Source organism: Blastomyces gilchristii, assembly GCF_000003855.2.
Source record: "Blastomyces gilchristii SLH14081 genomic scaffold supercont1.23, whole genome shotgun sequence".
Lineage (NCBI taxonomy): Eukaryota > Fungi > Ascomycota > Eurotiomycetes > Onygenales > Ajellomycetaceae > Blastomyces > Blastomyces gilchristii.
In genome coordinates, this window is record NW_003101659.1 from 240,875 (window position 1) to 266,763 (window position 25,889).

At 46.5% G+C, this 25,889-nt stretch overlaps 10 protein-coding genes across 12 annotated transcripts; 3 read left to right on the forward strand and 7 right to left on the reverse strand.

Moving 5' to 3' along the window:
• Positions 1–307: 307 nt before the first annotated feature.
• BDBG_08285 (uncharacterized protein) lies at positions 308–1,090 on the reverse strand (the record flags this gene model as incomplete). The annotated part of the gene is made up of 4 exons (XM_031723493.1): positions 308–619; positions 685–725; positions 819–935; positions 1,036–1,090. The coding sequence occupies 4 exons, from the start codon at positions 1,088–1,090 to the stop codon at positions 308–310; spliced, it is 525 nt and encodes a 174-aa protein (XP_031580672.1).
• A 472-nt stretch (positions 1,091–1,562) lies between these two features.
• Positions 1,563–4,743, forward strand: BDBG_08286 (uncharacterized protein). Its single transcript, XM_031723494.1, has 4 exons — positions 1,563–3,139; positions 3,199–4,146; positions 4,258–4,371; positions 4,456–4,743. The coding sequence occupies exons 1-4, from the start codon at positions 2,470–2,472 to the stop codon at positions 4,671–4,673; spliced, it is 1,950 nt and encodes a 649-aa protein (XP_031580673.1). The 5' UTR covers positions 1,563–2,469; the 3' UTR covers positions 4,674–4,743.
• Positions 4,744–5,617: 874 nt separating this feature from the next.
• On the reverse strand, positions 5,618–7,733 carry BDBG_08287 (uncharacterized protein; the record flags this gene model as incomplete). Its single annotated transcript, XM_002621210.1, has 3 exons — positions 5,618–6,336; positions 6,403–6,696; positions 6,755–7,733. 3 exons carry the CDS (start codon positions 7,731–7,733, stop codon positions 5,618–5,620), a joined length of 1,992 nt encoding a protein of 663 aa, XP_002621256.1.
• Positions 7,734–8,606: 873 nt separating this feature from the next.
• BDBG_08288 (nuclear protein SNF4) lies at positions 8,607–10,346 on the reverse strand (the record flags this gene model as incomplete). Its single annotated transcript, XM_002621211.1, has 6 exons — positions 8,607–8,789; positions 8,852–8,961; positions 9,039–9,398; positions 9,466–9,615; positions 9,704–9,827; positions 10,131–10,346. The coding sequence occupies 6 exons, from the start codon at positions 10,344–10,346 to the stop codon at positions 8,607–8,609; spliced, it is 1,143 nt and encodes a 380-aa protein (XP_002621257.1).
• Positions 10,347–10,917: 571 nt separating this feature from the next.
• BDBG_08289 (CRAL/TRIO domain-containing protein) lies at positions 10,918–12,851 on the reverse strand. Its single transcript, XM_002621212.2, has 2 exons — positions 11,919–12,851; positions 10,918–11,854 (listed from the first exon to the last, which is right to left on the reverse strand). Exons 1-2 carry the CDS (start codon positions 12,772–12,774, stop codon positions 11,454–11,456), a joined length of 1,257 nt encoding a protein of 418 aa, XP_002621258.2. The 5' UTR covers positions 12,775–12,851; the 3' UTR covers positions 10,918–11,453.
• A 135-nt stretch (positions 12,852–12,986) lies between these two features.
• On the forward strand, positions 12,987–16,360 carry BDBG_08290 (DNA polymerase alpha subunit B). The gene is made up of 4 exons (XM_002621213.2): positions 12,987–13,417; positions 13,487–13,675; positions 13,737–15,045; positions 15,132–16,360. The coding sequence occupies exons 1-4, from the start codon at positions 13,086–13,088 to the stop codon at positions 15,303–15,305; spliced, it is 2,004 nt and encodes a 667-aa protein (XP_002621259.1). The 5' UTR covers positions 12,987–13,085; the 3' UTR covers positions 15,306–16,360.
• Positions 15,270–16,519, reverse strand: BDBG_08291 (uncharacterized protein). Its single transcript, XM_002621214.2, has 2 exons — positions 16,288–16,519; positions 15,270–16,219 (listed from the first exon to the last, which is right to left on the reverse strand). The coding sequence occupies exons 1-2, from the start codon at positions 16,306–16,308 to the stop codon at positions 15,665–15,667; spliced, it is 576 nt and encodes a 191-aa protein (XP_002621260.2). The 5' UTR covers positions 16,309–16,519; the 3' UTR covers positions 15,270–15,664.
• A 1-nt stretch (position 16,520) lies between these two features.
• BDBG_08292 (translation initiation factor eIF-2B subunit delta) lies at positions 16,521–19,342 on the reverse strand (the record flags this gene model as incomplete). Its single annotated transcript, XM_002621215.2, has 2 exons — positions 16,521–18,303; positions 18,401–19,342. 2 exons carry the CDS (start codon positions 19,340–19,342, stop codon positions 17,323–17,325), a joined length of 1,923 nt encoding a protein of 640 aa, XP_002621261.1. The 3' UTR covers positions 16,521–17,322.
• A 73-nt stretch (positions 19,343–19,415) lies between these two features.
• On the reverse strand, positions 19,416–23,167 carry BDBG_08293 (kinesin family protein). The gene is made up of 4 exons (XM_002621216.2): positions 22,911–23,167; positions 22,414–22,746; positions 21,782–22,164; positions 19,416–21,678 (listed from the first exon to the last, which is right to left on the reverse strand). The coding sequence occupies exons 3-4, from the start codon at positions 22,158–22,160 to the stop codon at positions 19,985–19,987; spliced, it is 2,073 nt and encodes a 690-aa protein (XP_002621262.1). The 5' UTR covers positions 22,161–22,164; positions 22,414–22,746; positions 22,911–23,167; the 3' UTR covers positions 19,416–19,984.
• Positions 23,168–23,173: 6 nt separating this feature from the next.
• On the forward strand, positions 23,174–25,799 carry BDBG_08294. Of its 3 annotated transcripts, none has more exons than XM_031723497.1 (3): positions 23,182–23,639; positions 23,711–23,926; positions 23,981–25,799. In XM_031723497.1, the coding sequence occupies exons 2-3, from the start codon at positions 23,798–23,800 to the stop codon at positions 24,149–24,151; spliced, it is 300 nt and encodes a 99-aa protein (XP_031580676.1). In that variant the 5' UTR covers positions 23,182–23,639; positions 23,711–23,797; the 3' UTR covers positions 24,152–25,799. The 3 variants fall into 3 exon arrangements, with proteins under 3 accessions (XP_031580674.1, XP_031580676.1, XP_031580675.1); XM_031723496.1 differs by having other exon boundaries at positions 23,182–23,269; positions 23,378–23,639; positions 23,711–25,774; XM_031723495.1 differs by having other exon boundaries at positions 23,174–23,639; positions 23,711–25,799.
• Positions 25,800–25,889: the final 90 nt, after the last annotated feature.

A 25,889-nucleotide genomic window follows, 5' to 3' on the forward strand; every position in this document is an offset into this window, starting at 1 on the left:
TGGCCTCTCAATACCAAACACATTTAGCTACTAAGCTACTTGTGGAGAACACTACAGTGGTGATATCTTAAAACATAGGGGCAAAAAGAGATAGACACGAATGGCAAACATCAAAACCCACCACGAGGTATCGCACTCAGCGGACAGGCTCGGATGCCCTCAGAAAGATAATGCCGTGCACACCCACGTCTCCCCAGATTTGCTCACGGTAACGAAAAAAGGGACCTTGATGCCGCAACACACCCTACAGCCCTTGCGTTCCTACCAGCTCCCTTCCTCTACTCCTCCCAACAATCGTCCTATGAATCTAAACCAATGCACCAACCTCCCCCATTCCCTCCCACTCCACGGGACCAACATCTCGCTTCTGCCCCTTAAATCCATTCAGAGGGAGCGTCACAACGTCGCGTCGTCGCCTGGCGGTAGCAATGGCCTGCGCGCATTCAGCGCCCACATCCGCACCCGCGGCCACAGCACCACCGGTGGAGGCAGCGTTCTGAGCGGCACTGACGCCGGCAGCACCGGCGATACCGACAGCTTGCACTGCAGCATCTTGGGTGCGGTCAGCTTGCTGAACATCTTGGCCCTGACCATTTTGACCATTGGCCAGTTGAGCATCCTGAGCGGCTTGGCTTTGTTGGAGAGGCTGTCCATCAGCATCTGGTTCTGAGCCTGTCCTTGTACCTGTCCAGTGATCACTGCATCCGGCACAGCAGCGGACTCAGCTACCATTGGCATATAATTGGTTAGATATCCTGGTAAATTTCCAAACGATCCAGTCTAGAGCTTTCGTGGGTGATTAGACGGATTCGACATACCTTTCTGCTCCTGGCATTTAGCGGTGCTGGCAGCATCGACACAGGTATTGAATTGCGCATTACATGCATCCTGCTGGGTAGTAGGCGCCAAGTTTTGGAATGATGCTCCATTGAGCCCTAGCGGTTCAGTAGCCCCGTTACCCTGAAAGGTATCCAGGTTATCCCCCTCTCGGGTGGCCAAGTAATCACGAGCGTAGAGAGTCCTACCGGAGGTGACCGCTGCAAGAAGTTGGAGGGCGAGGCGAAGGTTTTTTCATGATTTCTGGATTCATCCTTTGCCCTCTGTTGTATAACGGTAAAATGAATGTTGTGGTTGAAGTGGCCAGCCACTTCCAAGAAGTAGAAATATTGAAGTTAAAAGAAGACAAGAGTCTCAAATCGGTGGCCTAGTTAAATGTGCAGTCAGAAAAAAGAAACATTGAAAATATGAGCGCTGAAGAGAATGAGAGAAAGGAAACGAAAAAAGATGCAGGAAGATATAAGTTAGAGATTAGGAGGACCATCCATGCCACGTCCGACATGATTTGATTTCCCATTTTATGTGCATTTTCCAGAATGGAGAATTTAATCAGGATGGCTGACGGCAGATCTATCAATTGATAGAAGGGATCGCATGGCCGTTGCGCTTGTTCTGGTCATCGTTTCGCCGATGTAGAATGTTTGTTTCTGAACACCAGTGTGATCTGCTCAGGAGGCGCAATAAATAGATGGAATTGAAAAGAAAGATCTCTGCTTATTTATATTGCAAGTCCTATCGTGACATTTGATGTCACACCACCCAAGATAGGCTTTGCCCTCTGCAATATTAACGATATGGAAATTTGGGAGTTTGGTTGAAGCCGAGCAGTTTATCTTTGCCCAGTTTTTATTGTATTTAAATATTGCTCTGCGCAACGATCCAAGCCCTAACCCCAACCAACTATTTAACTATTTAACCATCAGCTCTGTACACCACAGCACAACACCAGCCTGCCCTTGATCCCCCCGGTTTCAACACAGAATTGAAAGATGTGCAGTTCTGTTGCATAGTTTCCGTTCTTATCGCAGAGCCGGTTTTCCTGTTCTTCGCCGTGAGACACACGTCGTTTGAGCCCTTCGACAGGAACGCTCTCTATAGCCATGAGTTTCCTGAACCCAACATACATTATATAGTATGGCCTGCCTTGGTAATGAGATGAACTAAAATGAAAATAGACGAGAGCTCTGAGACGAAGACCATTTTTGAAGACGCGTCACTCATAATATCGGAGCGTTCTTATGCAGATTGAGTCTTTCTTTTCAAACATGTTCAACGTTGAGCCAGCATCCTACTTAGTGGAATTCAATGACCGTCCATATATTTGCCTCCCCTATGCCTGGACGTCTCTACTGATCTTCTCGCGAGCGCTTGACGAGTTATCAGGCGCGGTCACAGCTACGACGCAGGACTTTACCAACCCTTGTTCTATCCAACCCTTGTTCTATTATCCACTACGAGCCCCAGCCCAGCAGACTTTGCATACCAAGGCTAACAGTAGTTAATTGGTGGCAGAGTTACGTGCGTGTCGTTCGTGCATGCAGGTCGAAACAGTTCATCATGAATGAGGGGAACAGTGGCGCGCCAAATTCTAACCAATATATACACCCAACGTGTTCGTCGGACTAAGGCCTTATGGGGGGATATCGATATCCAGAATATATATATATATATATAGATGCTGCTTATTTCAAGCAGAAGCCTGTCGAATGTCCTTACTGTATTCCGCGTACTTCAGCCTTGCATCATATAAAAAGCACCACAATGGCTGGAAAACGTAAAAAGCCTCCTAGGAAAAAGAGTGCATCGTCTTCCACCGAAATATCTCGTCGGTATCCCAACAAACGCGAACGTCTCCTCCGTCGCTTCTATGAACCTCTCGTTCTTTTACATACCCTAGGCTCCACTAGAGGCATTCATACAAAACCTGAGCCTTCGTTGCCTCTAGACAGTTCCAGTGTAAGAGACTGCAGGCGGGGTTTCTTGAACGAACTGGCATACGTCTGCGATTATGATAAGGGTGGTGACACGGTCACTGCTATCGGCTTGGAGTCAACCCCGCAAGGTTCTACGTTCTGGGTTGCCTCAAATACATCGCCGGCTGCAAAGGTCATTCCTTTTCTCAAAGTCCTCTTGCAAACACTGGAACGCATTGCAAATGTGAATGCCCCAAGCCAAGGGGATAAGGAAGATATCGCTAAATTATGCATTTATTTTGGTTCCAAGCGGATTAAGAAGTATCGATCAATATTCTCTCGAGAGTTGGAGGGATGCACGAAATATATAGAAACGAACAAGGAAACCTGTATGTTTCAAAAGGGCTCTTGGTGCTAAATCTCTTCGGTATAATCTAACACATAACAGTGGGCGGCCTCGATCTGTGGCTACGACGATTTAGCAACTCCGATCCCAACAATCTAGTACCTCTATGCCAACTCGCCTTTGAGAAGCGAAAGTCACAAGAGATGAATCGTCTGAAAGAGTTGAGTGCGGAACCCCTTTACAAAACTAGTAAAGACGCAATCCATCACAAGTTCAGCCGACTCCGCCACTACATCGGACGCCTTGGTCATCACATTCGAGCAGCCAACTCTCTCGTTTCAACCGCACCTAATCTCAGACACATACTTGACGGATTCAGCGTTCGTGCCATCACTACTCCGGCTCGCGCAGAATGGCTCCCGCCAATCGACGAAGCCGCCGTCCGCGAAAAGACTCTCCTGGACAAAGTGCTTGTCCGCATGCTTCCCGCTAAATCTCCGCAGCTGGAATTCTACCAGCAGCAACTGCGAAAGATGGACGAAACGACCCAGATATCCTACCGATTCCTAATCCCTTACACGGACCCAACCATCCGCCCGCGAGTCCATGCAGAGATCCAAGTACTGGAGCATTTTCACGAAAAGGGCCTGCAGTTCGAAGACTCTGATCGATACATCGCATGCAGCAAGCCCGCCTGTTACTGCTGCAAGTTATATTTCCGACACCACCCAGGTAGCTTCGAAGAGCCTGCATCCCACTGCAAGATCTACCTGAACTGGCGTCCTCCCGATGTTAATACCAGGATCGACGCTAGTGCTGCAAATGGTGAAGAAGACAAGGACGGCCAAATCCGCCAGCGGAATATTTTGAACGCTATGATTCAGGATATACGGAGGGATGCACTGCACCAGATCGCTGAGAAGCAAAAGCCATCTAACTGGCATCCAGACTCGTGCACTGGGATTACATCCACGGCGGCGAGGCTTGAGCAGTCCACAGTAGTAGGAAGTGAGTGGGGTGGAGAGATTGGAGTAAATGATGGCGGCTTGAGTAATTTTTTTTTTTTTTTTTTTTTTTTTTTTTTTTTTTGGCCTCTTTTTTTTTTTATCTTCGTCCACTTTGGGGAATATGGTAGCGCTGACTATTTTTCTGATATTTCAGGCCTTGAACACGGCGGCTCCCGGGCAAATGTTGCATCGTCAGCTACGATACAGAAGATACCAGAATCGGTGAGAGAAAGTGATCATTTGTGGATAGGGGCAGAAGGAGGGCTAGGTACAGAATAAACATACATATAAACCTGCAAATGATATTCCCTACTATTACTGACAATAACGGTATGATATCGACTGGCAATAGAAATCGATCAAATCCCACCTCCAATCGCAGCCACTATTATCCCCAACACCGTCGAAAGCCAAGATCAGTTCTTCAGGCGTTCCAGCTGTTCCACAACTTCTAGGCCCTGGAGTGCGGGCAGCATAAACTCGCCATTGGGCTCTTTCCTCGAGCCTTCTAACTCGGATGATGAAGAGGATATCGACGATGATGGAGGTGTCCGGCTACATGACTACTAATTTGTTGGACTTGTTGGTGGCGAAGGATGAATGACAGTGACGCGTTTCTTCTCTCTCTCTCTCTCTCTCTCTCTCTCTTATTTTATTTTATTTATTTTTGGAACTTTTGGAAAGGCGTATATCTTTCATTCATCCTCCATTCCATTACCTCTTGTTAATGATAGTTATTATGTATCTTTCTTTCACCTTTTAATAAATATTATGAAATGGACGAGGCTTTTCTTTCTTTCTTGCTTATTTTGTGTTATTGACGTACAGCACACCCATTTATCTCTCTCTCTCTCTCGTCTCTCGTCTCTCGTCTTTTCCTTCTTTCTTCTTCTTCCTTTGATTTTTGATTTTTATATTTTTTTTGTTCATTTAATAAATCAATTAGATACTCTGGACAGTCCCATGCCATGCTACGTATTTTGAGGTATGGTCCCTGGCGTGATAAGTGATGAGTTATGAAGAAGATAAGTGCTCCTGGGGTTAAGTAATTATTTTTAAAAAGGGGCAAAGTTTGGAGGCAGCTAGAGCAAATACAGAAGCAAATCAATGAAATTTTTACATGCAAATCCTGTAGCTCCATCTGGTCTGAATCTAAAGATCTTACCGGTCTGGGTTCAGTTGCTTCTATCACCAAGACATGAAATAATCTCGGGGAGCAAAGGGCGCTGAAACGTAACAATGCCATATTCGGCGAACACAGCTTGGCCAACGAGCACAATGTTGAGACATCAGTTCTCTAGTGCTAATGGCTATATAATGCAATCTAATGCAGCAGCGATCCAACCTTCGTAAGTGCAGAAGATAATATAAGAATACTCATGTTTCTCCTTTTTTCGCCCAAAGCGCACTTAAAACCCGACTAAAACAATGCAACCGAGAATAGAATCTTAACAAAATACAATTAATGAGAAAAAAAAAACTAACCAACAGAACCAACTAACGAAAAAGGTCAACTAAAAACCCTCCATCCATGACAACTGCACATAAATGTCCTTCCAGTGATCAATGATCATTTTCACTAGACCTTCATAACAGATTCCGGGGTCTTGCAGAATAAAGTTTTCATCAGGAATTAATGGAGCCGAACTCGGGTCCACAAGAACAAAACCAAAGATCCCATCCAACGACTCAGAATCTGGAAGAGTAAAGAAGCTGTTGTTATTATAATCGGGCGCGTTGCGGACCTTAGCGTTTTCGTCAGCTGTGAAAGCAAGGAGGCCGAAGATAGCACATATAAAGTCCAATTGCATATCGGTCGTTAAGGCAGCCAGGGCAAGTGCTATTAACCGGATTTTCGCAGCCTTGGGAAGTGGAAGATCGGGGCGATACTCCCTTCGGTGCGGATCTTTAATCACTGAGAAGGTTTTGAATTCATGTTGTTGAATTTGTCGTAACACTTTGCCTAAGTACACAGATCCCAGAATGCCACCAGGTATACCACATAACAAGTGTTTGAACACTGTGGAAACATCGTGTATAAATCTCATATTTCTTCCAGAGGGCTTATCAAGTGGTGGTACCAACGCATTTGGTTGTCTGACGGCTCTCGTAGTTTTGTCAATTGTATCTTTTCTCATTGCGGCAGACAGCACCTGGTGGGCATATTCACTGTACAGCGAACGAACGACATCATTATCATCATGTTTCTGATGCAGGTCATAAATGCCGATGCCTGTGATTAAAATATTGCTTTAGTTTGATTTTTATTTTTTTTGTGAACTAATGAAATATCACATACCATTTTCCAAAAGGTAGCCCATTGTTGAAGCGAAACATGTCGGCAATGCTAGCTTACGGGGACCGTACCCCTCGGGCAAATCCAGATAACTCAGTCCTCCGAGGCGGGCCAAATCCTCCAATCCTTTACCGTTCAAATCACCGATATGGTATTGTCGAGGTAAGTTGGCAAAGGTTTGGATACGACGCAGTGTTCTCCTATTACTGTTTCTGCAGTTCAGGCCCAAGTTCGACTTGACGCTCCGAATACGACCAAGAAAGGAATCGGAACGTTTGGGCAAGCTGTCTCCTTCCGCTGATAGAATATATGGTTAGCATAAGTGCTCAGCTGATTAAATTCTAATCTCTCTCACCTAGATTTGTAGCTTCATCTTGGGATTTGGAGGGTAGTACAATCTCCAATACTTCAACGGAGGTATGGAGACGGTTCGAGGCTGTGGAACGAAGGGTGTCCCTCTGTGGAACAGCTGTGCCGGATACTATTCTGTTGGATATTATATCTGATGAGCGCCTAGGTACTCTCCTAGTGTCTGGGCGATGCGGTTCGCTACTTGAGCAAGTACTCGGGCCACGTTCTACCAAAGCAAGCGATCCACTAGGTTTTAACACGTTTTCCGAACCAGACATGTCGGGCCGCCTCCCTATGGCATGTCTATCTGAAAATGGGCTATCATTCTCGGATGGAATCCTGAAGTCTACGGTTGCAATCGGGCTCTGGCAATATCTCGATGGGTTACGCTGGACAGTCGCGCAGGATACATCCGACAACATCGTCTCGTTGCTAAGTTGCCTTGTTGACTCGTTAGGTTTATTTTCCTGGTTATATTCAAGACAAACATCCTTGCCCTTGGATAGACCCGCAGTGCTTTTGTGATTCTCATCTTCAATCTCGCTCGACAGGCTGCTTGCTGGTAAAATCTCATCTTCATGATCATTCGAAGATTGACATTTACGGATGGGCGAACCCTGACTGCGACCACCCGATTTTTCGATCTGTAGGTTCTCGAAAGCCGACCTTGACGGTGTACTGGCCTTCTTAACTGGTTCGACGGGGTGTCCACTGTCCAGAACAGCTTGGTGCTCGGGAGCCTGGACCAAAGCTTGAGCCTGTCGACTCTCGCCTATCTGTTGATTCGATGCGTTACTAACTAGGTTATCCGTTGCGTTTAGATCTTCCTGACTCGGTTCAATGACTGTGACGAAAGTACTTGTTTGCGAATGTTTTGGATCACTGATAGTAGGCTCTGTTCGTATTGGTGAAGTAGTGGAGTTCGATCGCTTATGTTTCGAACGTCTGCGAGAAAACCAACGCAAAGCTTTTGAGAAGCCCATTTTTCAATTTTGGATGCTCTTTTGTAGTATCGAAAAACAATCGGTCGACGAGGCTGACAAGACCTGAAATGGAGACCTGTAAGGATGCAAAAGAACTGGATACGGTTGATAGAAAAATATATCGACAGCAATGCAAACAAACTTATGCCGCAGGACCAGGGAAAGAACGACCCATGCTGAGGAAGGAACGGCTCTCCCCGCGGGAACCGCCGTTTGATGAAGGGACGCAATATATGGACAATAGAGGCGTGCCTGGGCGGATTTCGGGAGTTGATCGCTTGATAGCAGTGGATGATGGGAACTGCGGGGAAAATACACAGATTGTGTAAAAAACCATACCGATCATCTCTCTGTAAAGGAAATGCAAAGAAAAAGGAAATGACAGAACCCATACAACATGAAGTAAAATAGAGATGCTAGATTCAGAAGTGTGGCATCATATACCTGCTATGATCAATCATAAACCAAATAATTAAACAATGGGGGGAAGAAAAGTAACTGGGGGAAGAAGAAATCTGAGACAGGAAAGATGAAGCACCGGCTCTTTTCCAACATTAAAAGCCAATGCTTGCTTCCAATGGAAAAGAAAACGAAAGAAAGGAAATGAACACCGTTAACTGGGTGTCTGCCAATAACATCCATACCTGACCCGTTAGGTAACGTACCTTGCACGTTCGTCAGGTAAATGCCAATTACCAGATCTAGACGATGCGTGGGTTTATTTTTGCCGCTCCAAACTCCGTTCCAAAAGAAGAGAAGGAAAATGAGAAAAGGAAAAGAGGAAACCAGCAGAGGAGCAAAGGCAAATGACTCCGGGACCCGATGCATATCTGAAGGGATCTGATCCTTTTACTAATTCAAGTGTTTCTCCAATCATGGCTCGTCTGGCTCGCCCTCTAGAAGGAGATAGCGTAGAATGTCGCTCAATGCGAGAACACCTTTGAGGCGGAAATGGTCATCCACAACAACCAAACGATGAACCCGTGACCGACTGATTGTAGCAAGTATGGTGTCAAGGCCATCATCAGGCGAACACGTATAGATTCCGGGAAAACCCTAAGGACAAAAGAAAGTAAGTTGCTGGTTCAGGAGGAATATGAGCAGCAGTGAGGACCTACAACCGGGCGCTTTTTCAAAGCTTCGCCTACTCCAAGGTTAAGGTCATCATATACCCCTCCTTTTATCAATGTGATGACATCGACGGCTTCGAAAACGTTATATACTACGCCTGCCAAACAAAAAAACAAAACATAAGTCAATGCATTTTAGAATATAGAAGATGAGTATATATGTTGGGACTCTCACCTTCTGAGTTAATGATGGGAACGCTGGATATGCTGCGCTCCACCAACTTGTGGATGACATGAATGACAGGTGTGTCCATGGTAGCAGTTACAATGTCCTTGTAAGTCCCGACATTTATTTCTCTCAAGGGTTTCCGCAACTTTTGCGCTGCTAGAGGAACGTTTATAGCTACAAACTTTAGAATGCGGTACTGCGTGATTACGCTAACTACCAAGGGTCTTTCGGTCTGAGAATCGTACGACACTAAAGGTATCCTACGTGCTCTGGAGGAGAGCATTCGCCGGCATGCCTCATAAAGCGGCCGTTCAGGGTCAATTGAGACAGTTTCTGGTGGAGCCACACCAAGGGCTCTTTCAACTTCTATTACGACCAGTTAGTATATGCAAAAAGATGGAATGGAGGCTAGTAATGAAGTAAAACGAAGTACCACGAAGACTGTTGAGGCGGAACTGGTCTATTTTTGCCAATGCGGCTGGGTGCTGGAAGTAGTACTGAATAACATTGATATAATCCGACGTGGTGAGTAAGCCGGCAAAAGTTGAGGTGGTAGAGTCCCATAGCGGAGCAGAAACAATTCCTGTAGAAGTTTCGCCGGTTATCATTAGCTGGCATATTCCACGACGACCCCCCTGAAAAGCGGTGCGACCCTCTGCAGTACAGCTTACCGTTCTGGGTCAAAATGTTGAGACTCTCCTTCACTGAGAGGGCGGTGTCAAAAATAACGAGACGGAAACTAAGAGGTAAAATGTCATAGCTGGTATGGTCTTTGAGGAGGTTTCGGACTTCGCGCTGCCATAACAGCAAGGAATCATGTTAGCCATAAGTCCAAAAGGACGGAAGTATAAATTCATATTCTTTGTCTCCTCTTCTCTATTAACTTCCTTGAGCCGAATTAGGCAACAAGTGCAAAATCCTATCCACGTTCACTTATCGATCGGTGGTTTTGAATTTCCCCCACTCCCGCTAGGGATTGGGGCAGATCCGACCCCGCATTAGTCCCAAAAGTGAGGGAGGGGCGGGAAGCGAGAGTCGCAGAGCAAATTAAAAAGCTTAAACCAACAACACGAGGAAGAAAATCACGGATATTCTTACCAGCGCTAATCTTTCATCGCGATCGACAGCTCGTTCTGGTTGAGCGGGAGTCATGGGGCGGGATAGACCCCGGGGCCGGAGATAGGAAGATGGCTGCACAAAGCCAGCCTCGTGACCACTTCGAAGGCCCGTCCCTGCCAACGTACTAGCGGAGGGAGCAATGCTGGCAGGCCTCGGCGAAGCTGTATGTGGTCGGTCTAGGGCATCATCGTTCATCTTGCTGGTGTGAGGACGGAACAGGTCTGCTCTGTTGGTGACAGCGGCTGCATGTAGAGGGGAGAACAGGAACCCCGTAGCTGGCTTGGTTCACTCCAGAAACGGCTGCTGCAATCGTCGTAGTGGGATTGGGCGTTTGCAGGTAGAACCCAACAAACCAATGCGAAGTGAGCGATTGAGTTGGGCCAAGGTGGGTATGGAAGTCGAGCGGTCATGTAGCTGCAAAACTGCCCTTCAACTATGATCAAGATAGTTGGTATGGGAGAGGAAGTAGATGTACCGATACGACACAGAGCTGCTGGTACAGCTGTTAAACTCGCGCAATCCAGATATATAATTCGGGGGGAGCTGGAGCTATAGCACGGACATTAAGCAGGGAGAGTCAACTTAACTGGTAAATGGTAAAGTTAGTCGACAGTTAAAGGGAGTCCAAGTTGTACGGACGAGTTTGGTCGTGGTTGTGATAGATGGGATGCTGCTGAATCACGGACCATTAGATGTTCCGACCCCGCCAAACAAGGTTCGATAAGGATAAGGATAATGGAAGGTTTGTTTTTTTTTTATCAGGGAGGCGGGTTAGTAGAGATGGAGATAGCTGGGGAATCTCCTACGATTCCGCCATATTATATATAATCCTCAATGATATTCTGCTATCTGAGTTGGAATACAAATGGGTATTTGGACTGACCCACTCTCACCACTCTGGACAGGTCACAGCAAGAATGACATTAATGCTCACAAAAGGCATAGGTTGGTCTATAAAATGCCCATGAATTAACTACTAATATTAAAATATTGCCTAGGTATGCCCAGAATCTAACAACCATCACGCTTCTCTAAAAAAGGGAAAAAAAAGAAAAAAGCATATAATATCTATTCACCAAAAGGAGCCCCTCGTAGAACCATAGGGGCTGGACCTCATCAACCAATCCATCTATCTCCGCAAAAAGCAATTGGGAATAAAACTGGTATGGAAAATTAACGAAAGAGAGGGAGAAAAAAAAAGAAAAGAAAAGAAAAGAAACAAAACGTCAAAAGCGCCCGAAATATAACACGCTAGTGGTATTAAAAATGCTAGTGGCGAATAATAAAGAGGCGAAGCTGAATCTATGCTGGGGTGATAGTGTCGACGGATTGGTCGTTGTTGGTTTGCGGGAGATTAACTTCCAAACGCTCCATTTTTTCCTCGATCGTTGCAATTGGCGCCCGGCTCCCATTGAGGCCTTTATCGGATCCACCCTTTAGATAGCTTTCGTGCTCTCCAATAACTTTACCGCCTTGGACCCATCTCTCATGGTACTCCTTTCGTCGTTGTTCACACAGCTTGTTCAAGGCTGGCCAGTACGTGGAGTGGTCGTACTCGAATTCCACTTCGCCGTTTAGGCTCTTGAGCAGCTGTGTAGGTGGAACGTGTTTGCGGAGGTCCTCGTTAAACTTGAGTTTCGTTCTCGTCAGAGGGTCAATAAAGGGAGTAATAAGCTTGAAGAATCCGTGAATCAAGAAAGGTACTGTTTAAGAGTTAGCTAGTGTGCTCACGAATTGGCCCCTCATGCGCGCGGTTGAAGAGCTTACTGTTGACAACGAGCGCCCGACCAAGGCGTTCTGGATAGTGGTTTTGAAGAATGCTCAACACCTGTCTCCCCTGACCAATTGTCGCATTCTGCCCTGATCGTGTGTCACTGAAATTCACCAGCAATGCTAGTGATTCCTGGTCCGGTCCCATTAGATCGATAACGCGCTCCACCATAAAAACAAGGTGCTGCACTTGTCGTTCGCTGTACGCCGTGTTCTGTCTGGCTGGATTCAGATACAAGCATGGTCGAGCGTTCACATCGTATCCGAGAATGACTTGCTTGCCTGTTTCGTTCTCAACCGACATATAATCCGGTGTAAGTTTGGCAAGACCATATTCACGACGCCAGGTAAGAGTCCCCCTGAGACGATTGGTGGCAGCGGCCAAGTCCCACTTGGTAGCCCGAAGGTATCGAAGCAGACACTCCCGTGTCATGAACATGCGGTCGTCGTCTGTAATAGGCTCGGTGGGAGCATTCTTCGCAGTCGTAGTTGGGATTGTTGTCCATTCAGAAACGACCGTAAGAAGCTGCTCGTACTTCGATTGTTGATCAGAAGTCAATTCGGCGGGAGATTCTGGCTTGCAGGACTCCAGGGGCGATGTAAACGGTGTTTTTATGACATCGCCTGCAGTTGTAGCTGGGGATTGGAGATTTTCATCTTTTGGAGGACTTTCTGAATCCTGTGACTCTGGCTTGTTGGACCCGTCCTCCGGAGTCGACCCTTGTTTTATTTCATCCTTCGTGGCAGCTGCAACAGGCGTTTCCGCCACTGGCGTTAGAGCACCGTTTGTTTCTGTGGCCATCTCTGTAAGAATTGACAAGTGAGCAACAAAACAGGGGACAAAAACCCACATCAACAAAGGTTGCTTCACGCCAGAAGGACAGAAATGCGGCTGATATCCACTTGGCTACACGAGTACTTTTGATTGGATAATCTGATCTCTAGGCGGTGGATGAATTAGCCAATTAGGAGCTGTAATGAGTTGGCAGTTTGGCAGAATAATGCAAAGGCCTTAAAAACGCGTGACAAACGCGTCTCCCCATTGAGGAAATTCAAGACGTCGAGGCTTCCCTGTTGCGGTTGGACGTTTGACCGCCGTGGTATGTATATAGCAGAAGACTTAAACGACGAATTTGAGATCGACGTGGAAGAACAGAATAAACAATGGAGGAAATAAAAAGCGAGCTCAATGATGCATTCTCTGCGTCTTGCCCTTCCGGAGTTCCCCAAGATGTCGCGGCGGAACTGCGATCGATTATGCGGCTTCACTCAATGTCTGCCCAAGATTTATCGTACAAGTGGGATGCATACTGCTTGAAGATGGGAGCAGACGAGACAATACTGAATTTGGATACTGTTAGAGGCCTGAAGAGAGATGTCCAAGATGCTTTGGAGCGCGAGAGCCGGGGGAAGAGCCATATGCGTGGAGCTGATAAAAGAAATGCTATTTCAGCAACTCCTCGAGCTGCTGCTAATACTCGGGATGTTTTTGGGATGTAGGTTGCAGAAGATACTTTTACATACTTACTCAATTGACTGGTAGACGAAAGACTAATATCTCCAAGGCTCGATGATTTCACCTCATCACCACAAGACAGAACTACGAATGGTGCGAGTGCCAGCGCTGTGAAGAGGAAAGCTGCTTTTGAAAATTCGACGGCATCAAAGATGGGTAGGGTAGAAATGCGCACTGGATCTCTCGTCGACTCCAAAACTCCAACGCGGCCATCGAATGGCGACCTTGGACGAATACAGTAAATATCCAATTTCCCTAAATTTTCTGAAGAATTGAGAGGTCATCTAATTGATGGACAGATCAACACCTTTCTCTGAACGACAAAATAGTGGACAAGTATTGGAGACGATCAATAGCCATCTTTCACAGCCACAGCCTCCTATAGCTCCGTACCCAATCGAACGTATAAAGCCCACCGCGAACACCGATATGAAGAAATTTGCTTATAAACCGATGTCCATGCATTTAAACGAGGCATCTGAAGTGCTAGATAACATGATAGATGAATTTACGGATATCATTCAAAAACATCATGGCTTGGACGATACCGTCTTTGGCAGTGCAGCAAATCAAAGTACCAAGGAGATTATTGCAGTGGGAAGAATTGCTTCTGACAGCTTGGAGGGAAAACTGAATACCGCATCCTTGGTCTTGGAAACTTCGAGACGTACTGGTGCGGGTCTACGAGTTCCCTTGAAGGTGGACTCATTGCCTTCGGTTCAGTTTTTCCCCGGCCAAATTGTTGCCCTTCGAGGAATAAATGCTTCTCGAGAGTATTTCACAGTATTCGAAGTCCTTTCCACACCTCTGCTACCGCCAGCCGCATCTCCACCCGCAGTAATACAATCGATAAATGACCGACTTGGGGACAACGATGCAGAACGCGCGTTAAATATACTCATAGCTTCAGGACCTTTCACGGCGGATGATAATCTTGATTTTGAACCCCTTAGAGCATTATGCCTCAAGGCGGGCGATGAGTATGCTGATGCTTTGATTCTAATGGGACCGTTCTTGGATCTGGAACACCCCCTTATCGCATCTGGTGATTTTGACCTACCAGATGTAAAGGGGCTTGACCCAGAAAATGCGACCCTATCAACATTATTTCGATGCTATATAACCCCACTCCTAAAGCAACTTGTGTCTACAGTGCCGAGCATATGCATTTTCCTCATTCCTTCAGTTCGCGATGCAGTCAGCAAACACGTCTCCTTTCCACAGGAAAGGCTGCCCAAAAAGGACCTCGACCTATCCCAGACGAAGCAGGTTCGAACGGTTCCAAACCCAGTAACTCTGTCGCTTAACGAAAACGTGTTTGGAATGTGCTCTCATGATGTTCTGTTTGAGCTAAGACAAGAGGAAGTGGTAGGAGGCAAACCTTCAGAGGGTGGGTTGTTAACCAGGTTATCACGATATTTGATCGAACAACGCCATTTCTTGCCTGTTTTCCCCACGTCTGCAAGAGAAAACCTTCCAAAGTCTGGGGTCGAAGGTGGCCTCGCCACTGGCGCGATGCTCGATATTAATTATTTGAAATTGGGCGAGTGGTGGAATGCGCGACCAGATGTGCTCATTACGCCTAGTATATTACCTCCATTTGTCAAGGTTAGTCCCTGGAAATTTTGCATTGCAAACTGATTTCTCTCGATACCATTGTGTAACTTTTGCTCACTCATGTGCCAACTGTTTAGGTAGTCGAGGGTGTCCTTGTCATTAATCCTGGCACACTGTCAAAACGAAAAGCAGCTGGATCATATGCCCAAATGACTTTGCATCCGAGGACGTTCACTGAAGAAGAAATGAATGTGAAACAAGTTGGACACAATGTCTATGAACGGGCAAGAGTGGATGTGATTAGGATCTAAGAAAATTTCGGAAGTCTATAATAACGAATGGGTGTCATGGATTACTATTTTGGCGAGACCGGCGTTAGGGATAAGGGTTCATGCTTCCAAATGGGTTAATTCATCACATAAATGCAATTGCTCCAGGAATCTAAATATTCCGCATCAAACAATTGGGTATCGTAAGCGCATAGAAGCTCCTCTTGACAAGAGCGTAACAATAAAAACAACCCTTTCCCCCATCCAAGGCTCCCGTCCACCCATGAACTCCAGAGATCAACAATGCGAAATAAAAACCAAACGCCTATAAAGTGAGAACCAGAACATCCACCCCATCACAAAAAACATTCAGGAATCGCGTAAGTCTACCTTCTCATCCATCACCTTAGACACATAACCCTCCTCGCCCCACTGCCACCAACACCGACACCACCGACACCACTAACAACCAATCCACCTCTCCTAATTCCCCCAGAGCCAGCGCCGCCCACCCCACCACCAGCGCCCACAATAATTCCAGCGCCCCTACTCCTTTCCGCCAACCTAGCCCCGCGCATGAGCTCCTCCAGCGCCAAATCCCTCCACACAACCTCCCGCCGCGAATCCATGGCGCGCGTAATACCAAACACGGCATGTTGGTCGGGTACAACGTCGTCCTCATCCTCAGGGTTCACAGGCTGGTGTTGCGGGGCCACATAGATGTCTTCGACGGGGAGGAAAGAGTTGATGGTGGCCGGGGTTGTTGAGGAAGGGTTTGTGGACGGATTGTTGATGATGGTTGATGCTGTATTTGTTGCCGGGTTGGAGGAGGAGGCGCCGGCCCCTGCACCTGTGTTGCTGGGGAAGATTGAGGTGTAGGGGCGGTTGAAGTCCTCGAACAGGTCGGCGAGGCGTGGGTGGTGGAAGTGGATGTGGTTTGGGGAGGAGTCTTTGGACTGGTTTTGGATCATTGGGTGTTAAAAAACGGTTTGTTTGGGCCATGTTCTTGATATCTGTGACATACCATCTTGACTGATTCAACCATTTACTTTTAAGAGTGCAAGTCATTAGCTATTGTAAGTCTGTCAATTGGAGATTATTTCTGTTGGCCAAGCAGTTGTGATGAGCTGATAAGGTAAGAGTCACGTGAATATAAAGCTCAGCTACTTGCGGCCTCTCTCAGTTTGAATGTGAAATGACTGAAAATATGATTAAATTCCAAGTTGAATTTCAAATATCATATTTAGCAAAGAGTGACTAAAGCTGAAAAAATATTGAATAATATAATCAGATTATCAAATACTGGCAGCAGTGGCAGCTGCAGCTGCTGCATGATGATGAGATTATTACAGTGACGGATTATTATTATATCCATTACCCGGCATACAAGAGGTTTTCAATTAGATGAATACAATATTTACAAGGCCTAACAGCAGCGCCGAATCGTGGCATCTATGCCTATATAGGAAGGCCGTGCATACTAGACTTGGCGCTGCAGGATCCCTCTACTAATTGTGCCTCACGGCCAGACAAGGGGATATAGATTCTTTGTAGCCAGCCAGACCAATAGATTCTTCAATTATCCTACAGAAGGACGTGAATAAATTAGTCATATTTGAGCTGAAAGTAATGTAAGAAGAAAAGAAAAGAATTAAAGATCATAGGAAAAGAAAAATGGTAGAGTAAGAAAGAAAAATCCTGCTGTTCCATTGTAATGCCCCTGATATCACAAGCCCCTGCTTTTATATTAATTCCATGCTTATATTTTTCGCCTAACCTCGCAACAACACAGTTTTCATTTTTGTGGGGCGCTTAGGCGTACCCTTCCTTTGTCTATCCCATGACATGTACTATAAAAATTGAAAATTAAAGAATAATGTGTGGAGGAACGAAAATACACTTGAAGAGATAAGATGGAAACAAAAAGAAAGGAAAAATAGAGGGCAAATGACATGGAGAAATCCGAAACCCCCAAGAAAAGGATAGGGGAAGAAAGTAAAAGCAAGGGAGGAGGGAACTGAAAAGGAAGAAACAATGAAACGTACAAGCACGATCGAATTTAGGAGTTTGTGCTCATCCTATGCACGATCGGCACGGCACTAGGTGGTAAACTGCCCATCTCCGTAATGACCATATCGATATACTCAGCTGGTGTGACGTCATACATGATATTCAGCAGTTGTAAGCCTGGTTTCTCTTTCCAATGTTGGAGAGGGTTGTTCGGATCAGTGACAGTATCGGCCATTGACTCTGCGTTTTGGTTTGTCGCAGCGCCAGACTTGGCAGTTTTTGTCGGGAGTGGTGGAGATGGATGTGTTATCTGGTGTGAAGGTTCGCTTGCGGCCAATTCGTCCGCATCGGCCATTTCGTTTAGAACAATGCTGTCAAGGGCTACTTTGTCGGTGAACTTGACCGTCTCGCAACAGACAATCACGGGAATGTTGGTGCCGCCTGCACGTTCCTTTGCAGACATTGCAACGAGGGCAGTGCCTACGCGACTGAAAAGGCGGCCGTTGCTAGTCATGGAGTGGGCGCCTAGGAAAACTTTCGTAGCTTCCTTTACCGCGTGGCTAATGGCATGTACGAGTGAATATTGTACTTGTAATCCCGCATTGGCAAGTGTGCGGGCAAGTTTCTTGCCTTCGAAAAGGGGACGGGAATCGATGATCGAGACGCGGAACTTCTTGCCCTGGCCGTGAGCTGTAAGAAGGGTCTGTTGAACAATGTTGCTCCCACCGTAGCAGAGGATAACATCACCGTCGTTAACCTTCTGAGCCGCACTGTTTGCGATCACCTGGTCCGCAACCGTTATCTTCTCACGGATAAATCCGTCGATATAGTCACAAAGGGACTCCTTGGCTTCACTCTCAGGACAGGATGGGTCCACAGCTGAGATTGCGAGTTTTATAGCACGAATCGCATTGCCTTGACTTATGGAGAGTGGTCGACAGGACGAGAGATATGAGATTTGGTGGGAGAGATGTGTCATCAAGTGGCGTGCTAGCGATGTTCCAATGGGTGTACTATAAGATTCGATCACCTAAAACCAATGATGTTGGGTTAGCAAGTGTCTCTGATTGCAATCGCCTGTATAGAAAACATGTAACGGCTTCAACAAGGGGGGGGCCATAACATACCCTTTTAAAACACAGCAACATAGCCACACACCTCGCACTACTCCCACAAATCACATAATCCCTCATCTGTAACCCCAATGCCAATATGGCCGGATGAATCTCCTTTCCCGCCCCTGCAATCGTACCTCTTCGCTTCTGCAACGACAAATGGCTAAACACCGCAACCGTCTTACCGACACCCATGCCCTCCTCCTCTCTCTTCTTCCTCCTCGTCAACTCCGCAGTATTAATATGTGTAATCGAGCCATGTCGCCCGCCACCACCAGCACCACCTCCACCACCTGATTGTTTCTGTCCTTTCCCGCCCAAACCACTCACCTCAGGATTTTTTTGCGCCTGCGACCCAGGAACTCCTTTCTTCGACAGTGGCTGGTTAATTTGCTGTTTCGCGCTGCCAATGCCACTGCCACTAACCGCACCAGATGCTTCCTCGCGTTCTGCTTTCTCTTTCGCTCGCCTTGCAGCCTTCTCCGCCTTTGCCTTCTTTTTTAGCTCCGCGCCGGAGAGCTTCGGGGTTGAATCAGCCAGCGGATTTGTGTTATCTTGTTTCGACACGGCAGGAGTAGTACCAGTAGTACAGGTAGCGGTGGTTGCCGGTGCCGCAGTTGCAACCTGCGGGGCTCCATTCACTTTCGCGCTTTTTGTTGTGGTGGTGATGGTGGGAGCTAGAACTTCAGAACCCGGTCGATTAGGTTGACTTGGCGCTTTAGGAGTAGTATTCTGCAGTGAAGTGTCTGCCTCTTTGGCAGAATTTGGTGGAGGGCCCATAATCGTAGAGATTGCTGCAGTTGGTTGTGCGGGTGGGGGGAGTTGCGGGAGAGGAAGAGAGTTGTTGGAGGTTTTTTTGGCCACTGATTGAGTCATGGATGTGCTTGGTGTCGATCGCTGCGGGCGGCGGCTTATTTTGTTCCGCACCCATCGTCGACAACGCGAGTACCACATTTTGAATGCTGAAATTTACACCTCAACACGGTATGCCGGTGATATATTGCAGGTAGTTCAAGAGGAAAAAAGTGCGATATGGCATGTTTATTTAGGTATGAACTCTTTGTCATTCTATTTCTTTCACTCATCACACAGCCTCTGTTTCACCCAGTTCCATGCCCAACCAACAGCCATCTCCACTCATATTCAGGAACACATGTACTGATGACATGCGGGCCACATATAAATAACTGTGAAGCAGCCCACTGGCTATGTGTGAATGTGTCACTAACAGCTTCATTCCCTAGTGACTCATCTCTCATTTTTTTCTTCATTGCTCATCTCACTAATAACATATAAACTAGTATGCAAGGAAAAAGCAGGTCAATAAGAAACAGGCAAACAAAGGATCCCCCACTCCTGATGAGAATATAGCAAACGAGAAAGAGAATAAAATTAAACAAAAAGAGGGGGGAAATTGCACAGAGAAAATGTAGAAAAAGACTGTCAGCCCGTTCGCTTTCTAGTGACTCCTGCCAGTACCCTATCCTACAGAGAACCGAAAAAAAAAGGGGGGGGGGAAGAAAAATGCGCCACGAAGTCCGACAAAAATTGGAACCAAAAGGAATGAACAGCAGACACAAAAAAGGTGGTCCATCATTAATTTAATTGAACATCCCCGAGAACCTGCCTCTCTTCAACATTCGCAGCTGGCGAAATATGTCGCTTGATCCCAAATCGCTCATGATCATCCGCTACTTTCCTTCTGAAAAAGTTGAGATCAAGCAGGAGCTCTTCCATGCGCGCCTGCATCTCCATGGCTTCCAGTTCACTAGCATCGGCAAAGCTGGCGTCATCATCACCGTCCTCCCAAACCAAATCAGGTTCTGGAGTCGGTGTGCCATTTTCCTGCTCGTCTTCATCCATAATCCGTACACCGTCCACGATCTCCTGTTTCTCATGAACAGAGAACAAATCGCTTTCTCTCTTCCGTTTGACTACCTCAACAGGTGGGATTGGGTTTTTAAGACTCTCCAAGGCAAGTTTCAAGTGGCGGCGCAGAGCATCGTTCTCTGTCTGTAACTGCCGGATTTTGCATTCGCTGACCATCTTGGTCTCTTCCATCAAGCGCTGCAACTTGACGACTTGGCCTTGATACTCTTCCAGTTTCTCATTCTTCATCTCGGTTTCTCGTTTGCTGATAGCCTGCTGGTTCACACTAATCTGAAGCTCGCGGATAATTTCAGCCATTTCCGCAATCTGTGCATCGCGTTCAGCAGCTGAAACGTGGTCCTGGTTGACGACGGCGCGGGTGCGGATGTGCTTCGCTTGGTCTGCATAGCGCAGGGTGGAAAGAGTTTCCTCGTAATCTGATGGGGCTATGCATGCAATCATGGCCGTTTTCGAATTTCCCCCCAAGCTGTCCTTCAATAACCAAGTCAGGATAGAGTCACGGTATGGGACCACCTCTTTATTCTTGCGCAGCCGACCTGGTTTATTGTCTGCTAATGCGGCAATGACACGGCCAAGGGTAGTAAGAGATTTGTTAATATTAGAACCTTCCCTTAGTCTTTGTCCTGTTGCCTCTGTTGCTTTAGCTCGTTCTGAACCAGCAAGGTCCACAAGCCTAATACGCGCTGTTCGTTCAGTGGTTTCATCCGTCGATAAGTCGTGATGAATCTGCTTCAGCATGATTGTGAAAACGGCGTGAGACCGTGAACTAGTGTCGTTCATTTTCGTGCTAGCGGTAGTACGAGAAGCATCTCCTTTGCGCATGAGCCGCATAATCTCTGAATAGCTTCGTACTGGCACATCTGTCAGATCTTTTACATACGGGCCATCTGTTGGCGACTCTCTGATTTTCAAGTAGTACGGTGTGTCTGTGCGTGGTACTAGTAAATCTCGAACGTGCTCGTTATACACCTCAAAATATGAGACGCGGACATTGTAGCTAATATCAGGCGATTCTGAACTCTCGATACGTTGGAAAAGGTCCTCGCATGTCCGTGGAATCAAACCAGGTTGCTCTTCTGTACCCATCATCGTGTAACTTTTACCCGACCCCGTTTGGCCGTATGCGAAAATACATGTGTGATATCCCTCGAAATTGTGGTCCAGGAACTCCTCGCCGAGGCAATTATACACGTCCTCTTGCGTGGCATAGTGCTCATCATTCTTATCATGGGACCAAAAGGAATTATCGAAAGTGAAAGTTCTGTCTTCAAGGACTTTCGCTCTGCTCTGTATCCTGGCATTCACTGGATCTTGTTGACCAGAACTGGGGCGAGCCATGAGGGTGGTCGATTGAGTATCCGGGTTCATCGATATAAGACATTCCGCCCCTCGTTTTATTTCTATTGGCCAAATTTGCCCAAAATTTCGTTAGAACAAGGAGAGAGGAACAACGTAGTGGGACAGAAAATGGACCCTGACAAAACACGCGCTCAGAAAACTAACCTCTAGGTAAAAACCCTCTAACCCTCACTACAACCCTTACATTCCCCCCTCCCCCTCCCCCTCCCCCAACCCCATTAACCGGCGTCCCCGCCCGGCTCGTCGGAACCACAACACTTTCCCTCGCTCTCAACGACGGACTCGAAGCTGTCGATCGGAGCGCTGCAGATGATGCCATAGACAAGGGTCCTCCATTTGGCGCGATATTGGGAGCCGCACTAGAGTAAACGGACAGCGGGGCTGACGGGGCTTGCGACGCGTGGGAGACGATCATGCCATCACCGTTTATCGAGACCATTGAGGCTCCGGAGCCCAGATGTGATGCTGATGATAATGATGGCGGGTCTCCAAGGCCATTGTAGAAGCGCGGATCCAGCGCCATATTCCTGTTGTTTCTCAATATATACACGATCTGGCTGAGGAGGTCGTGGCGACGGGATTGGTGGTTTAAGTACATGTATGAAAAGGGGAGGGAAACAAAGTATGTAAATGTGTTGGAAGGGGGTTGTGAAGAGAATAAATGAGCCGGGGAAATAGAAAGACAAGAAATGGGATTTTGATAAACTTTTTATCTCATCGTTTTTCTTTTTTCGTCTTCTCTCATGGGCATAAGTATTGAACGTTCATCACGGTACCTTTGTTTCTGAATTTCTGCGTCGTGCCCTTTCTCCAGCTTTGTCTCCGCTGTTATTGCTTTGTGTCGTATTGTGCTGTGTTGTGTTTACCCTTCCTCGAGCGTCGTGTATATGTTGCTTGTTATTCTGGAAATATCAAGTGTATTTCATATCTTAGTGTATAAAGTACGTAATGTTTTATCCCGTCTCTTTTTTCGTAAACAAGCAGTTATTATAATCGGGAACTTTGATATATGGGCAGGAGTGCGGCAGGGTATGGGTAGGTTTGGTGGTTTCGGCCGGGGAAGGTCTGATGATGATGGCCTGGAGCGGCAAAATAACAGTCAGTTTCACCTGCGGTATATATTCACCATGTTAGCAAGCTGTTTGATTTTAATAAGTAAACATATACTTGTATAATAAATGTGGGCCGCCCTGGAGTTTGCCGGGTTTCAAATATCTGCCCAGGTCATGGTCGCATGCATCCACATGACCCGATGTGGGAGCGCATTCCATACCTCAATCGCAAAACACGTTCGTTAACCATGGACAAAAGGTACATGCAAAATATGTAAATAACGTCTGATCATCAAATTCGTATATCTATGATTTCTCCAGCGCTTCTTGCGGGTTGGGCTTCACATTCAGAACAGATCTAGATTCTGCTGTTGACGCTGGCAGTTGCTATGGTGACGGCCGCCGGTACGATAACGATCACGTGATTACAGGAGTCGCGTGACGCCGGATTCCTGACACAAACCTTGGAACTAATCCTGATCATAATATAGGGTTCGGTACACTGAGTCGGGCCTCTTTCTTCAGTCAGGGATATTGATCTCATATCCCTTCACCGCCTTTCCACTATTTTTTCCAAAATGTTTGCTATACTGTGTGCTATGTTGTTCGAAAATGGGTTGTTTTGTGAAATCATCTGCCAACACGTTGAATGCACTTGATTCTGACAAACTAACATTCTTTAACATAGAGACCTAGTACATTTTCCTGCCAAATATATCTCCTTGCTCTCTGAGTGGTAGGATATCTCGGTTCTTTCCTGAAAGCAACAATATAACTAGAGGTTATCCATACCTACCTACATAACTTGGGAAAACACACATCCGACGTGTTGACATAGGGGGCTGAAGATGCCGCCCAATAGCGGTCGAATACGCGTGCAAGCCTGGACTAATTTTGCATCGTACTTGCTACTCAGTACAGCATTTGTGCATCCCAGCTGAGCTGACGGGGTAAGGATGAATCGATCCGCTGTAATTAGATTAGTCCGTTCGTTCCTCCTTGCTGATTCAATGTTATCCAGAACTGGGATTGATATGCCCAAATTCCAAACAGGGCGGCAGCGGCAGCGTTAAATGTCGGTGCGCTAATATAAGACGATACCACCATCATGACGTCCCTCCCCAAGTGGCAGCCGGAAAGCTTGGTTCGTAAAAATGGGATGACGGAAGATACGAGCCTATCCACGTTCCGATCTCGTGAGGAAACAGGAACGAGGAAACAGAGCCTTCTTTTGAAAGTGAGGCAACAAGCCGAATGGACGAAAATCTCGCGGTTATTAAGTATTGTCCAGGCCTGTGTCGTCTGCGCCACCACACATCTGGATTATGGCAGTGTTTGCAGGGGTTCATGTTCTGTGGAATTTGATTTTGACATGCGTTGTGTTCGTTCGAAGACAATTAGCGTACGGGGAAAGGCTGTGTGTGACCCCTTGGGTCCCTTAGACAGGGCTTTGTCTTTGTGATGACAATCAAGTTACAGCAAAATGTGGCGATACTACCAAGGGCTTAAATTCCTGTATATTTGGAATAATTCAGTCCGTGATTTGTGTACTATCACGAACGGCTCAGTCACGCATAAATATCTGGGTTTTTTTTTTTGTTCCAAACATCAATTCTTCGAAAAGAAGAATAGAGGAATTTAGAAAGGCTTGCCCCACCAGTCATAATTGGTTCCATCGATGCCAGCATGCCATTTGCGAGCCACACTCCGGCCTGGTAGGTTATAAATTAATATATGGCATGGAACACTAACTTCCTACTAAAGCAGGTAATCATGATTCTGCATGATAGATTTATTGTTTAAGCCGCTAGAACAACCCACTGAACTTTGGCTAAAATCCACTAGAGTTGGCGATTACTTCGACTCAGGAGGACGACTACTGGGTGAGACCAATCACTTACGTACAAGCTGCCCAATTTTCACCCCAAAGTGTCTCTTTTAAACATAACGACGCACGAACCTTCGACAGCGAGCTCACAGAGCGCACCAACCCACCCATCGTCCAGATGTGACAGGATATCCAAACATCCTCCGTGTTCTAGAAACTATTAGAAACCTGCTGCAGTGGACATTGGCTTGCCGATCCGAACCCCCACTCCATCTATTGTTCAGCCTTGCGCACCACGAAACCACCGAAAGAGAAAATCCCGAGTTTGGTAGGGTTTCGGTGAGAGATCACTATCTAAATTTGAGGCGGAAGGCGAGTGTTTTGAATGCCAAAAGTAGGTAGCGCAGCCTGGCGCACTCTGTGTCCAAGGGTTTATTCATTAGAAGCAAAAGTCTAGTGAGGCTCAATTCCCATTCACCGGTCTCCCTTTGTTTCATTTTTTTCTCTCCCGCTGTGATCTCCTTGCTCCTAGTTGTTTTACAGTGTATTCTTCAGTGCATGCAGAGATTTACAATTTCTCGTATGTTTCTCTACACTGCACGCCACCGGTTCATGCATATATATGCTCTACCCTCACCGAGAAGCCGGAAAAGAGGGTATTTTAGCGGGACCTTGGTGGGAAGCCTTCTAATCCTCAAACCCGTGATGGATCTAGATGAGCGGCTTTCTGACCGAAATAGCCATCCATCCTCATAACGTGTTATTCTGATTGTCATCCTCCGGGCATTGTCATATGATAACAACCAAAGCATGAGGCGGTATTGTTCTCTACTAAGAGTCCAACTCGTGATGGCTCTTAGCTCTCTAGCACGTCAAATCAGTGGAGGCACGGCGCGTTTTTAGGTTTAGTTGAGTTGCCAGCGGAGATGCCGGTTTCCTTCCGCTGTAGCTCGTATGCAATAATAATAACAGGGTTTATTATCAACTTCATGCCACTGCCAGTTGTCAAAGAATAGGAGATTTATCAGGTCGTTCAACAATCAGGTGCCTGTTGTGGATGATAATGGTAGGACAAGGGCAAAGGCCCCTGAGCCGTGCTGGTGGCGTTATAGGCAGATCAGCTTGATGATTTTAAGGTGACACAGGAGGAGTGAAAGGACCTCAATATCACACCGAAAAACCCACTTCTCATTCAGGCTTTTGGCGGCATCCGCGTCCTTAACTTCAACAAATGGCACCAACAACCGTAACAGTTCCTATGAAGAAATATATATAATTTCAGTCCATTATTCTATTTTCCATATTCCTTTCACTAACGCAAAGAAAAATACAGTGGGTTAGATAGTTATATTAATAGTGTGATACAACGTAT

Coding starts and splice junctions, on each gene's coding strand:
- BDBG_08289 (XM_002621212.2), bottom strand. CDS start 12,774: ATGTGGGTTTTTGTCCCCTGTTTTGTTGCTCACTTGTCAATTCTTACA. Junction 11,855..11,918: donor TCGGGCGCTCGTTGTCAACA/GTAAGCTCTTCA, acceptor ACTCTTAAACAG/TACCTTTCTTGATTCACGGA.
- BDBG_08291 (XM_002621214.2), bottom strand. CDS start 16,308: ATGGTTGAATCAGTCAAGATG. Junction 16,220..16,287: donor TGGTTGAATCAGTCAAGATG/GTATGTCACAGA, acceptor ATCCAAAACCAG/TCCAAAGACTCCTCCCCAAA.
- BDBG_08293 (XM_002621216.2), bottom strand. CDS start 22,160: ATGGCGCTGGATCCGCGCTTCTACAATGGCCTTGGAGACCCGCCATCA. Junction 21,679..21,781: donor TAGAGGGTTTTTACCTAGAG/GTTAGTTTTCTG, acceptor TTTGGCCAATAG/AAATAAAACGAGGGGCGGAA.
- BDBG_08294 (XM_031723495.1), top strand. CDS start 23,798: ATGACGTCCCTCCCCAAGTGGCAGCCGGAAAGCTTGGTTCGTAAAAAT.
- BDBG_08290 (XM_002621213.2), top strand. CDS start 13,086: ATGGAGGAAATAAAAAGCGAGCTCAATGATGCATTCTCTGCGTCTTGC. Junction 13,418..13,486: donor ACTCGGGATGTTTTTGGGAT/GTAGGTTGCAGA, acceptor AATATCTCCAAG/GCTCGATGATTTCACCTCAT. Junction 15,046..15,131: donor TATTACCTCCATTTGTCAAG/GTTAGTCCCTGG, acceptor CCAACTGTTTAG/GTAGTCGAGGGTGTCCTTGT.
- BDBG_08286 (XM_031723494.1), top strand. CDS start 2,470: ATGGGGGGATATCGATATCCAGAATATATATATATATATATAGATGCT. Junction 4,147..4,257: donor AGTAAATGATGGCGGCTTGA/GTAATTTTTTTT, acceptor CTGATATTTCAG/GCCTTGAACACGGCGGCTCC. Junction 4,372..4,455: donor AGGGGCAGAAGGAGGGCTAG/GTACAGAATAAA, acceptor GACTGGCAATAG/AAATCGATCAAATCCCACCT.